Source organism: Octodon degus, unplaced genomic scaffold (genome assembly GCF_000260255.1).
Source record: "Octodon degus isolate 3935 unplaced genomic scaffold, OctDeg1.0 scaffold00030, whole genome shotgun sequence".
Classification (NCBI taxonomy): Eukaryota; Metazoa; Chordata; class Mammalia; order Rodentia; family Octodontidae; genus Octodon; species Octodon degus.
The window spans coordinates 19,305,162-19,319,941 of record NW_004524606.1 but is presented as its reverse complement, the minus strand read 5'-3'; the positions used below and the strand labels follow the sequence as shown (position 1 = coordinate 19,319,941).

Sequence of the window (14,780 nt, the reverse complement as noted above, 5' to 3'; positions counted from 1 at the left end):
TATTTAGTTGAATGTTCTAACTGTATATTCAAACATCCACTAGCTCATTCCTGATAACAACTGCAGCACATTATATTACGTGAAAAAGCCACGGACTGAAAGACAAATGCTGTACAATCTCACTTACATGAGGAATATTAAAGAATTGAACTAGCAGAAGCAAAGACTACAATGGTTGTGATGATTGGCTGGGATGGGCTGGAAGATTGAGAGGATATAGTCAAAGACAAAACTTTATTTAGACAGGAGGAATAACTTCAACAGATCTACTTACAAACACAGTGACTACAAACAGCAGCAATATAGTGTATACTTAAAAATGTCGAAGAGTTTAAGTGCGTTGACCACAAAAATGTGAAATGCACACATGCCACCCCTTGGACCCAGGTGCAAAAATCAAGCCTATCTCTTTCCTGAGCAATGAAGTTGATAGTTCATAGTTCATTACTACTAGCATCACTTCTTAACTTCACATAAATGAGAGAATCACCTGTGGTTCCAAAAACCACAGTGCTCAATTAAGCCAGGACCCTTTGGAGTAGAACTCTAAGATCAGTATTTTTAAAAGTTATAAAGGTGCTTTCCTTGTGCAGCCAAAAATTGAAAACCAGACTCCTACTCCATCCTTCCCCAGCCACAGGACCCCAGTAGAAACATTTCACTCAGCCCATGAATCCCTTCCCCAGGTAATGATTCCCTGAGCTAATAATGCAGGGGGCATCCTCAACAAAGTGAGCAGCATAATCAATCAATCATGGAGTGTCCCAAATTTTCTGATCAAGGAGATTGTGGGGCCACACAGGAAAGTGATCAATGATGTAAAGTGTGCCTAAGGAGAGTCACATGGAGAGAAAACATTCTCTCAGGCTTTCACAGAAAGAAAATTGGTCAGGCAATGGCTGTGACTCATCCACATGGCTGATACTGACAAAGGATCTACAAACTGCGATACAGGGTTTCAGGCTAAATCCTGAGGGGATTGTACCTTGTCAGATACAAAAGTTATATTTCTGGTTATATAGGTCTTGTTTTGTCTTGGTCTTAACCATTCAGCAGAGAATTATAAAAATGAAGCATAAAAAGCAAAACCATATAATATGCTGAGCTGTAAAAAGCTCAAGTCAACAACTTCTGACATTGTCAGTCCTATTAATAACCCACTACTATTATGGACTACTGGACTATATTGGAATATTTTGCTGAATTCAGACACCTACAATATTTAAATGACAATGGAATGCCCATCTTTGACAAAACTAAACAAAAACGGGATACAAATGAAGGACCATTTTGTATCTGTATATACAAAATATTAGGATAGATATACAGCTACTTTCTCTTAATTCAATGAGAAGAAAAATTTGTACTAATAGTGTTTGTATAGGGTATCATGTCTGCATCTTATATTATGAATAACCACTACAAAGACAATAATATGCAATGTATTAATTATTGAAACTGTCCTACTAATCAGTTTTGAAACTGTCTCATTGCTATTTGTTTCTTAATAAAATTTAAAAAAAATAAAAAATAAAAAAATCATGGAGTGAAGAATGAACTCTCTGAGACAATGCATTACAATGGTTGGGTAAAACCCTTCATAGCCCACGCATTCAGTTTTGTTTTGAAAGAAGAAAAAGGCAACAGAAGCTACAGTTACCCCAGATTCCCATACAGATTGTTCCCAAGAACTACATACATTAACAAGTCTTTTTCAAATAATACTTTCCCCTAATCCTCATGTGAAAATGTTCACCTGATTTCTCAAGCCAACTAGATGCTGCTCAACACCAAGCATCTTCCAAATAGCTTCTTTCCATCTGAGTATCTGCCTTTTATTTTACTCTAACTTTTTCAGCTTTTGTCCAAAAAGTCAATTTCTAAGTCATTCAACAAGGTCTCATAGCTAAAATGATATAATCTGCATGACAAGACTTGAGTCCTTTGGGACTGCAGCCATGAGTCAAATACCTAACTCTGTGGGTTCAACTTTGGCTACACACACACACACACACACACACACACACACACACAAACATAGGCCCTTAAAAATGCTAATGCCCCTACTTCAAAGCAGATTAACTTAATTGCTCTAGAGTAACACCATGAGCATTCAATTTATGCAACATCTTCCCCAAACAATTCTAATGTATGGCTAGATCTGAGAGTCATTAACTACTATGACCACAACAAAAAAACAAAAATAAAATGTTTATCACCGAATATAGCAGCTATAACTTCAATACTTTCAGTAGTAAACTCAGTTAAGTTTCAAGGAAGACATCCAACGTAAGAGGTTTAGAAAGAAAGCCAATACGAGTAGGTAAGCTGCTGTCTCAACTCAAAAACAAGTATGTGATCAAGAAGATGTGCTGGAACATCAAAAGTTCCTTGCAACTGGATCTGCAAGACCTATGTTTGGAGAAATAATCTGCACAACTAAAGAACTTTACTAAACTGGTACTCACCAACAGGCCTTTGACAGACAAATTAAGGACCTAATAAAAACTATCACAGTCTTAACACCAACACTAAATTTACATATTTTTCAAAAAGTTATAAAGCCTGGAATTGAAATCATAGTTTGAAGGAGCTACATAAATAATCACTGTTTACCAAAACCAAAACTCACATATACACAGCCACACCTTGCATGCATTTTCAAGTGTGTTGAGATGACCATTCCAGAAAGGCCACCATCTTACCTCTGAATTTCTTAGGTGGATTATTAAGGTCCCCAGCTTCTGGCTGCACAACGCAACGGTCATCAACCAGGCTGCAAAGAAGACAGAGAAATGCTGTATCAAACCAAGTATGGAAAATAAAACACAGCACTGTGCAAGAATCAAATATCCCAGGGCTTTCCCAGTGTATAATTTAGACTGCCATAGTCACTTGCCAGGAAACTTTATAATGGAGGTTTCCTACACATGGATTTAAGCATAATCCAAACACCCCGGGTTCTGCTTCCATGATGGACCTACTAAGCTACTATTTTCTGTGGCTCCTTTACCCTGAACCACACTCAGATTTGAGCACAACATGTGTCACTGCTAAGTCAAGACATAGCAGAGTCAATGTATTTGACTAATCATAGCTGAGGAGCCAATTGGTGCCAGATACTGGAACGTGAAGATGAGCCAGGTGTCAGCTCTTAGGGCACTCAAGGCTACTGGTGGCGCCCTAAAAGCAAGTCAGTAAGGACAGTACAGCCTAAGGGCTGTCAGAGAAGGAATGAAGTAATACAGTCAGAAACAAAGTGTGCCTGAGATCATATGAAAAGCTGCAAACAGAGAAGTTATACTAGAATTATTGGAAGTAGAAATAGAGGAAGGAGAATACAATGCAGAGAGTTTTCACAGGGCAAGAACCCAGTGCAAATGCAGAGATAAGAGAGGGCTTAGAGCTTCATAAGCAATTAATGAAGAGAGTACAAAACAATGAAGAGTTCCAAATTACATATTTAAAATCTTGACTGGGCTATCTAACTTGCACAATGCATTAAAAAAATTACAAATCTTATTTTGAATGGATGACACTGAGACCTGAAGAAATTATATGACTTGTCCAAATTCTTAAAACTGGTATTGGGAGAACTGGTTCACTTTCCAAGTGACCACGGAACTTGCTCCTAGCTAATTTGTTATGGTTTGGAGCATTTTTTCCATTACTTTATGTTGCCTCTTACCACAAATGCAAGGTACTATTAAATATTAAGTCTGTATTCTTAGTGCACTTTATAATGGGAGGAGAGAATTCCCTGACAATTGGCTTATAACACTGGGAGAAAGGCAAAAATTTTGGTGTTGTAGGTGTTTTTAATGGATGCCCTAACCAGGGTGCAGCATACTGTATTTCCAGCTACTTGGATGGCTGAGATGGGAGAACTAAAAGGATTGAGGCCAGCCTGGGCAATACAGTGAGATCTTGTCTCAAAATAAAGAGACTGAGGACACAGCCTAAAGATAGAGCACCCACAGGGTCAACCTCCTATATTGCAAAGGGAGAAAAAGGAAGAATGGATGTTCTGGAAGAAAAGGAGGAAATAAAAGGGGATTAAGATTCAAGAGTATAATACCTCAGTGGGGAGCTCAGTGGGACTCAGTATGTGACTTTCACGCAAGACAGCTTGGGTGACTAGGACACTAGGACCCCCAGGAAGGATGAGCATGTGATAGGATTGAAGCTTGACAGAGCATCCAGACAGGGATATGGGCAGATGTGGGAGATGTGGGAGATGTGGGGAATGGGGGTGCCAGGGAAGGGAGGAACTCCCTGCCAAGGGTAACTGTTAGGACCATTAGCTGTGGAGACCCAAATCTCCTGAGCTATGAAAGCTTGAGCAAGTTACTGCACCTCTCTCAAAAGCAGGGTGCTGCCTCCATACCCAGTGATGACAATGAAGCCCACCATGAAGAGGTGTTTAAGGATTTAGAGTATGTCACAGGCACAGGACTTAGCACACAGTGAATACCTGCAGGGCTCAAACAGTGCTTACCGCTGCTGTATATTACTGTAGTCACTGTGGAAAAATAAGAAGAGGGTAAAAAACTCAACCATGGAGGACAGAAAAAGAAAAGAGACAGACAAGAAGAAAAAAAGGACAGCACAAGAAGCCTATTTGCTAAAAGCTACAGTAAGTAAATTGATGGTGGTCTACAATGCAATGACCAAATGTAGAAAGCATCCCTGGATTGATTAGTCAGGTAGTTACAGATAACTTATTTATTGAATGATGTGTGAGGACAAAGTTTTCATACAGTATGAATAGGTGCTGGACATTGAGATATAATCTTGAATCTGAAATGAATTATTCAGATTCAAGGGTAGGGTAACCCGAGAGTGACTGGAAGTACCCACTCTGCTCAAATACCAGAAAACAAACAAGTTACACAAATAATTACAATTTAAAGAGAGATTCTGGTTGCTTAGAGAATACAATTTTTGGAGAAGATGTTGGTCTGCTGCCCTGTCCATTTATTTGAAACCAGTTCTTTCCAAATTCAACAGTGTCACCACAGTCCTAACTCCCTTGTCTTACACAGACCAGAAAGACCATTCCTGACTACTCTGGAGTCTACTGCCTTCAGCTTCATTCTGCTTCTGCCTTTTAGGCTACTTCATTTATCATTTCCTCTCCTACACAATAGAAGTAGGAGGAGAAGGAAGAAGATAATCAAAGGAATACATGATAGAATGTATTTATATCCTAAAAAGATGAATATAAATTAAAGTACAAATGAACAAAATTCTGATTTATAGAACATTGCACAGTTGGGAACTTTCAGTAATTGCATAGTAGGAAAGGTTGTGCTTCAGAGAAGAGGTAAGCGTCCAAGAAGTTACTGTCTTTGATTATGTTACACTTGAGGCACCATTTGAAAAGAGCTTTACAAAACTAAGGAATATTTCTTTGGGCCTTTAAACATTAATATTTAAATTTTAGTCCATATTCTTGGCACTTTCCTCCTTTAATATGAAGAGTGAATTATAATTTTGAATTAATAGAGTCCTAACTAATGACACCTTTTCTCTCAAACTTGACAAAAGGCAGTGTTTTTGTATAAGAGGTTAAACTTAGCTAACATGGGAGCTGGTATTTGTGATCTCAAGTGTCTTGAAAAAGCAGAGTAAAATGGTAACCTTTTTATCTTAGAAAAGTTAGGGATTTTATTAACGCTTATTATAAGCAGAATAATAGGTTTCATTGTTATATTTTCATACATGCATATAACAGTTTGATCATACCCTAAACCCCTACTTCCCACCCTTACCATCTTCTATCTATTCCTACCCCCTTCCTTTTCTCTGGTAATTTAAAAATCGTAGTTTTTAAGATGTTATGTCTTAAACACATCCTGCTACAGGCAAAATTGCATGCTCTTACCCCAAGGTGCTGATAAATCCATTTGTCGATCCTTCTGCATACAAAGAACAAATATCTCCAATATGTAGGAAACTAGACATTTTGTCAGACATGTCTTTCTCGAAAAATCCTAAACAAAGTCAAACATACAAAATTGTTAGGAAAAAAAACTAAAGAGGGGAAGAAAGTCACCGAGTCAGCTTAGCTCAATTTTCCAAAGTGCCTAACTTAAACAGGAATTTGACAGGCAGGCAATTCCATGAGCCAAGTAAGAACATATGCAACAATATTTTTCCCATATATTATTTAATTTCAGCACATTCCACCCACAGAAACATTTGTTTCTAATAAAACCACACCTGAATCAGATGCTGCAAGTTGAGGACCCTCAATAATAATTAGAGAATATAAACACTGGGGGGAACTCAGCCAAAAACTCTGCAGTGATTAAGGAGTTGGAAACTCTGACTTAGGAAACATTAACATGTTCAGTTTGCCTCAGGGAATGTTAAGTCACAAGGAAACACCTGGTATAAAGCTTGGTCTGGCAAGGCCATCCAGCATGGGTCAAGGAACCAAAGCACCAAAATGACATTAATAAAAGGAAACCTGTAACAACCACAGAGCTCCATTGGCCTTTAAAAGTCAACAACTATACACACTTCACCCAAATGCTACTTAAATGTATTTTTCTTCTTCAGGAAGAAAAACTTCCAGAGAGAGAAAGATCCATGTGACAGCACCTCACCCAAACTCTTCAATATTTGGGTAAGAGTAAGAAGCTTCCCTGACCAGAACACTCAGTGAGCCAGAGGCAGCCCTAGAAAATGCTTCAAAGTTCCAGGAAGTCTCTACACAGCCCACAAATCATTAAACACATGCACATAAATATCAACAAAAATATTGAAGTGATTCACAAAACAGCTTTCATCAGGGCCATAAATATTGAGGAGTGGGAGCCAATTGTAAAAAGCTAAACTGACATTTAAAAAACAAACTCAGTTATGTGGGAAGACCGAGTGCTCGTGTGGACTACAGCTAATTCTCCAGCCACCTGTCGCGTACATGCAAGGGCTAACAGAAGACGCCCCCAAACCCTCCCCACAAACTAGACTCCCTTAAACACCTTTTCCCATCTATTTATTCAGGATCTTCTCTAAGAAATCATTTGGCACCCCCCTCCAAAAAAAAAACCCACAAGGCTTGTACTGATGTGAAAAATACTCTTTTTAACTGATTTCTTGGTGCCAAATTTTCATTTGGAAGAATTATGCAACAATAATCAGCAGAAAACTTCAGGAAGCATCCTCCTGCCTTAGCAGAAATCCAACTGCCAAAAGCAAACCTACTTGTGAGATGCTATAAGGAAAAGCTAATTTTTCAACCCAAACAACCCAGAGACTGCGGGAGAGATAAAGAGCATTTCATTGAACACAAACTTATTTATAGAGGGAAACAGCAACTGAGAATATAGCATAAACTGTCCAGCGAGAGTCAGCATCTCTAAACCTGCAGGAAAACCACACAAAGAGCATGCAGAGGGACAAAAGTCTGTCAAGTACTGTTTTTTAGGGTCATGTCAATCACTGAGTTGCTGCTTCCTATCTAGATGTTACAGCTAAAGGCAAGTCAAAATATTTTAACAGCAACAAAGGTGGCACCAATGGAAAATACCAAGGGCATTAACATTTCCCTTGTGAGCTTATACTTAAAAGCTTTATCATAAAGGGCCAGAAAGCACACTTCTGGGAGTGTGTGTGTGTGCGTGTGAGTGTGTGTGTGTGCGTGTGTGTATTCATGCATGTGGTGATCAAGCCCAGAGCCTATGCATGCTTAGCAAGCACTACCACTGAGCTATGCCTTCAGTCCAATGGTGATACTAATTGAAGTAAAAAAAGAAAAACCAAAAAACACACACACGAAAAAAAAAAAAAAAAAAACCAGGCTAGAGTACATAATGAATGCACAAAATTATTTTCTTCCTAGTGCTGAAGACTACAAAAGTACTCTGTCACCAAGCTACATTCTCAGCCTTTGACCCAATTATTGGAAAATAATCTGTTTTAAGTTTGTCAGAACAAATTTGTGTATGTACACATTAGTCCCCCCAGAAGGACACTGGGAAACTGCCAAAAGTAACAGAGCGGGTATGTGATGGGACAACAGGAATATCCCCCCGTCCAGTGATTAACACACTCCTTCTGGGCTTGTCCCTTGAATGGGCATTCGTCCCCAGGAGAGACCAGCCCAGCACAGAGCAGTGTGACTGCGGTCTTCTGAACTTTCATTTCAGCAAGATTCCGGATCTTGCTGAAAGGTTCCAGGCCCTCAACGCAAAGAAGCACCAACAATGTTGTGCAATACAGTGGCAAAGCACGATGTAACCATGTTGCCTGCAGCTAATAATTCCAACAGATATCTGGACACTGCATTCCTACAGCAAGACTCTGTATAATGTTCATTTTTTACTATATTAGTTAACATCTGTCAAGCACTATCGTGTCCACCTTTATGCTAAGAGCTTTTATAAACATTTTCTTACTGAAAATTTGTGACTACACTATGAGAGAGGGACTACCATTATCCCCAATTTATTACTGGGGAACTGAGGTTCAGAGAGGTCAAGATGCCCAAGTTACAGACAATTAGCAAACAGCAGGACCAAGGTTCCAACCCAGGTCATTAGCTCTTCATCAGCAATTATCCCTGGAAGGTAGGCTTCAATGTTAACAGTTCTTATTCTTGGATGGTCAGATTATATGGAATAGCTATACTTTATGTACACTTCTGTTTCCTAATTTTTCTTAGGTGCTATTTCCAAATTTTTCTATCTTTACCATATAAGACTTGCATGAGTCAGAAAAAAAATTTCACATCTTCTTTCTTACCAACGTACTTATTAAGTAGACAGGATAATTGAACAAGTTATCTTCAGCCATATTTTATATTTCTCCCTGAAAACTCATATACCAATACCTCCACCAGTTAATGATCCTTCAACTAGGCAATCTGCCAAGGATCTCAATTTAATACAACCAAAGAGGGTGGGAGAATTAGGCAATGATATCCCTGACAAAGAATGAGGGAGATGAAATCTCTTCTGAAAACTTCTGAGGGTCTTCCTTAGGCTACTTTAATGAAGCAGAGGAAGCAGAGGAGGAAGAGCTGAGGCTCTGGTACAATTATCAGTGATGTTTTGGTAGAAAAACAAAGTCCAGGAAAGTCAAAAGGGCTGAAGGGGAGGAGACCGCCCACAGGGTGATGGGCCTGTGAGTCTTCAGGAAGACTTCCTGTTGTTCAGAAGCAGGGTGGGACAGAGGGCTCTTTATCTGATTGCAGACCATTTGTGCCTACAATCTTCTAGCAGCTGCCCTCAGAGCTCCTGTGTCATTCACACAATGGCAGGGGACCACCTATTAGGAAAATAAAACCAGCACCCTCCTGCCAGGAGCTGCGCAACTGAAACTCCCAACACTACAGGGACACCCAGGGTTGTTTTTCATAATAATCTATGTCTGACATACAGGAGAACAGGTTCAGAGGTTCTGAGCCTCTGACTGGTTCTCAAAACATGAGCTCTTTCTATGTTCACTATTACTGGCCCAATGCTGCCTTGCAGCACATCAACCTCTATTAGCTGAATGATGGGTACAATACTTCAAGGGAATGTTGTAACAAAATGGTGCAATAGAGTCTGAAGAGATCCTGGTACAGTGGCTGTCACAGTTGCATTGTTCAGTGCTATTTTCATTATTCTTCATTAAGAGATAAAGCGAAATTCTAGAAGATTCCAAGGTTTAAAATTGTAAACTCCACATAGCAAAGAGATGCTCTGTGTAAGTCAGCTGGATATTGTCATAAATATTCTCTTGCACAACCTGCGAAGATATAGTTTATGTCAGAAGAGATAATTATTCTCCCTAATTCCCCTGCTGGGAAAAAAGCTGAACAATACAGAACTATACTCAACTCTCACCATGGAGAATGCTGGCCTTTCAAAACACAGACTCACAGAGTGAACACTGGAAGGAATCTTGCAAAGAATATAATGCCAACTCTCATCCAATAACAGAATCCCCCCAAAAGATCTCTCTGAAGAGTCTCAACCTGCCCTAAAATGTTGGCAGAGGAGCCTCTTACACGTTCAAACAGCCTTACTAGAAAAACTAGCCTTACTCTACTCCTACAAAAGGACACCAGCAGCCCAGAACTTTTGCTACTCTTCTGTTCTTTGATGTCTCAAAGGCCTCAAATCCATGAAAGCCTCCTAGATATTGTCTCAGTGCTTTGCTTTTTTGGTGTAAAGGACCATCATCCTGTCCCCACTCTTGACACACCATAGCCTTGAGGATGGCTCTCACCTCCTGCCAGGCAAAAGCACGGATCCCCAGCTAGGACACTTACTCATGGCAGCATATCAGGTAAACTGCAGAACTTCTCTAAGCCTTGCTTTCCCCAGCTGTGCCTAAGTCAATAAGAGTATCCGCCACAGCAGGTAATCATGGGATGCAGCCATGTGACATTCATCATGCCCTAAGCAAACCACTTTGCATGGAGTTGGGCACCATCTACATGAACTATTACTATCAATGGCAGCTTCTGTCACCCACTTGTGAAAATAAGATACTTCCACAGTGGCTTAACCAATGGTAGAGAAATGCAGACAACCGCCCTGGAAGGTATCCCTGCGAGTAGAGGCTGCAACAGCTTTATGGTGCCTTACATCTCCTGTGCTTTTCACTGAAACTTCTCCTGAAGAGTGTGTAAAGAAAAGGGACCTTTTGGCCTGCAAGATAACTCAGGGAACTAAGCGCATGCTTAGGCAAGTGCAGGGACTGGGTTTTATCCCCACACCACAGGCCCCACCGGCCCCACCCCTGCCCCCTAGGCACGCTGATCTAGCCACTGAGCCTGGATGTGGTGGTGCACACCGGTAATTCTGGCACTTGGGAGGCTGAAAACAGGAGGATCACCATGAGTCCAAGCTGTGTAGTGAGACCCTGTACCAAATACATTAAAAGAAAAGAAAAGGGACCTTTAATTCTATTCCTACAAGACCAAGTGAGAAGCCAGGGGTGGTGGTCATGAGCATCTGTGCTGTTCTTGCCTTTCACACTCCTTCTTTAGGTCTTTGGCATTCTGCTGGCTCCAGCGACCTCCACAGGAGGAGTCCCAGATCCATACCTCATGGCCAACAGCTGCTAGGGTTCTGTTCCTTGCTGCCCACATATCTCAATGTGCCAAAAATACTTAATCTGCCTTCTCAACCTGCCCCACACATACTTCTCACACCACCACCAAAGCCTAGTGACACTTCCAGGCTGCCTTCTCTCCACATCACTGCCACAGGGCTTGATCCACACATTTTTCCTGAGCCCAGGACACTCTCATACCTACCTCATCCTTTTTTTCTAGTGAAAGCCAAGTCTCCTTCCAAGCTCAATACGATTACCAGATCTACCAGGACATCTTGTCCAGCCTCCTGCATGATGACAAACCCATGCTTACCAACTCTGCCCCATGGATCTCTCTTTGCCAACCTTCACTTTAGTTACAAGTTCACACTTGCATGATTCCTGGCTGACACTCACAGGAAACACAATGCAATCTAATAGGATATGTTTTGTACACACAGCTATATTTCCGATACCAATGGTCAGTAAATACTTGTCAAAAGAATGGAAAAGAATTGATCATCAAATCTTTCAAGATTTTATACTATTATTATTAAACCTTCCAAGGCTTATTAATTGTATTTCACTTCCACTCAAGTCTGCAATTATCACTTCTTAATTGAACTCTACAAAGCCTTATACTCACCTGATGCAATCTTAATTCTGCACACAAAAGCCAGAACAATCTTTTACAAACATCAGACCATATCATCTCCCTGCTTAAGATGTTTCAAAATCTCAAGGCTCATCATGATCTTGCCCTACCTCCCTCCTTCTGCACCTTCCAATCTCTTCCTCCCACCCTCCAATACCCCAGCCACTAAAAGTCTTCCCATGCCCCCAACATATATGCCTCTCACTGTCTTTGCAGACTGCAAACTTACAAGGGCAACAACCACTGTCATTGTCTTGTCTTTCTCACCATAGTATCCCAGGATCTGACAAAATATCAGGAACACAGAAAGCAGTCCAACCTGGGTTTAAAATAATTGTAGTGTCATTCTATCTGTTGCCTAAATAAGTTAACAATGTTTTTAGGTGACTGCCTTCTAAAATGAATTAGAGTAAACTTTATATTACTAGATGAAGTAGAGAACACAGACCTCTGGGCCCTTGTCAGCATATGAGAAAAATTGGATCAAGAAACAAAATCCATAATCTTTAGCCTGGCAAAGCTGCTTTTTCATTCCCACTCAATATTTCACTCCCTTTCACATGTCTAAACTGGCTTATGAATGCTAAAAAGGAGGGACACTTGGAGAAACAGACTCAGAAGGCCTGTGTGTGATTTCCAGTTCATTGATGACCAGCTGGATGTGTCTAAGCCACATACAAAGCTTCTCCGGATCTCACCTTCCTTATAAGAGGAGGACATTCTTTCATGTTTTTTAGGGTTAACAATAAACTAAATAACCTCATAATTTACTCAGCACAATGTCTATACTTTACTAAGTACTTATTTTTATCATTTTGAATAAGATTAAAATAAAAACATTTACTTTTGCTCCCTCAAAGTTTTCATGCACCTCTGCCCTTATTCTGTGCTTTCTCTGCTCAAAATATATTTCTTACTTGGTCACCACTGCTAGGAACACACTTGAAGAAGCAAGGATCCCAGAAACATTTAAATCCTCTGGGAGCTCTCAAGGCAACCAGCAGCCAGCTGTGGGATAGCACACAGCAGGTATGGCTGCTTCAGGCCCAGATTCCCAGTCCCAGAGAGAGCCAACCCCCTTTGCCTCCAACATCAAACCAGGTCCCCTGCTGGGAGTAAGGAGAGTGAAAACTTCTTCAAAGGGATGATAATTCAATTATTTAGAACCTCTCCCACTTTAGTGTTAAAACAGGCCAAAACCACAGTCTCACTGAAATGTGTTCATGTAATTTTAAGCAGCTCAAGATAGCTTTTAGATTTTTTTCCCTAAAAGCGATCACTGTGGCAGAAAACTCACTGTAATTCTTCCCATCTATTATTTTTCCTGCACAGACTTACATAATTTCATTAGACTCATTTTCTTTTAGAAAAAAAAAAAGCTTAACTTTTGCTTAGATACAATTCAAAATTTACAAGTTAGGAACTCCTAAAGTGGAACTAAATTAGAACACTCATTAACTAAGGAGTTGCCTAAGGAATCACATAACACTTGATCCAATCCACAAGAGTAGAGAGACTAGAAGACACTGGCCACTGGGGCTGATCAATCTTTCAGCACATGGTGGGGAGTCTCAGCATAGCTGACTGGGCCCTTCCCAGCATGAGTCAGGCCCCTGGTCAGTAGAGGCTCACCTGCACCCCCAGTATATCCAGTATATCGCTGGCTGCCTAACCTCTGTGGCTACCTTACCACCCATTATCTTAACAGTTAAAATCTTGACACACACAAAATACTCCCCAGAGGTCTGAATTATAATCAGACCTCTTAAAGAGTCAAGCTAAAAAGAATAGAACCACATGTCATCTATCACCAACAGCTTCCGCCTTGATTCCTATAGCAACATTTGTGACACAAAGTAATTTCGATGGTGAAGATACAACTTACTTAACCTGAAGCCAAAAGTGACATGAAGAGACAAGTAGGGACTGTACACTAACAGGAATCAAGGCAGTTGCAAATAATTTGAACCTTTTTTCTGCTATTTTAAGACCTAGAGAGGAAACTATACTTGACAATTTTTTTTTTTTTTTTTTTTGTGGTGGATGGAACCAAGGATGGAACTCAGGACCTTGCGCTTGCCAGGCAAGCACTTATTCCACTGAGCTATCTCCTCGGCCACTGACAGTTTTTTAATGACCCCTTCCACTGCATAACTTCTGAGCCACTCAGTGTAGTAGCACATATCTGTAATCACAATACTTGGGAGACTAAGGCAGGAAGATCACAGTGAGTTCAAGACCAGCCTGCACTACATAAAAAGAATCCTGTCTCAAAAAAGAAAAAAAAAAAGTACCTCTGAGCTGCTTGCCATAATCTTGCTCATCAGAAAATGATGGACACAAGACAAGCACCCCTAGCTTCCAAGTTCCCAGTGTTGCTTGCATTTCAGCAAGGGCTTCATCGGGGACGCAATTTTCTTCTGCAGAACAGCTGAAAAGCATCCACTTCTGCGCAACAAAGATCTGACTCCATATCCAGGCTTAGGGACGCTCAGCTGCTGCATCGTGCACGGAAGCCCTCAGCTTTCCCCTCTCTCACACGTTCTAAGTCACCATGAGCCCTGGCCCTCCACAGGGCTGTGGAGACCCTTTCAAGGCAACTTCAAAGGCAAAACTGTCTCCCTAACAACATCAAACACTACTTGCCTTTTCACTCAGTGTGAAAAAGCAATATATATATTTTCTAGAGGCTGTTTGTCCAACAAACTGAAAGGCAGACACAGATATGTAATGTGTGAATCTTCCATTAAGCCAAACCTTAAAATGATTTACAAAAAAAACTGAACCACCACTTTCCTACTAAATTTTTTTTGGAAAATATTCTTCCATGAAAAATACATTACTATGTTCACATATAATTTTGTTTTCTCTGTGATGACTTGCGAATTATTAATAGGATAAATACAGACAGATGTAACTCACTTAGATAAAGGTTTGTGAGGTTCCTCAACAATTTTTAAGTATGTAAAGAGCACCTGAGGGGCCAGGGAGCTAGCTCAGTGGAATAAGCAATTGTCTGGCCAGCGCAGGGTATTGAGTTCAATCCCCAGTACAGGAAGAAGAAGAAGAAGGAGAAGGAGAAGGA

General features: G+C 40.4%; 1 protein-coding gene across 1 annotated transcript in view; it reads right to left on the bottom strand.

Annotated features, from left to right (window-relative positions):
- Positions 1 to 14,780, bottom strand: part of Itpr1 (inositol 1,4,5-trisphosphate receptor type 1) — a 381,954-nt gene that overhangs the window by 346,517 nt on the left and 20,657 nt on the right. The window contains exons 3-4 of the mRNA XM_023713283.1: positions 5,888 to 5,996; positions 2,706 to 2,776 (exon numbers count right to left, since the gene is read on the bottom strand). Coding sequence (XP_023569051.1) covers positions 2,706 to 2,776; positions 5,888 to 5,979 — 163 coding nt within the window. The 5' untranslated portion in view covers positions 5,980 to 5,996. The remainder of the gene's footprint in view (positions 1 to 2,705; positions 2,777 to 5,887; positions 5,997 to 14,780) is intronic.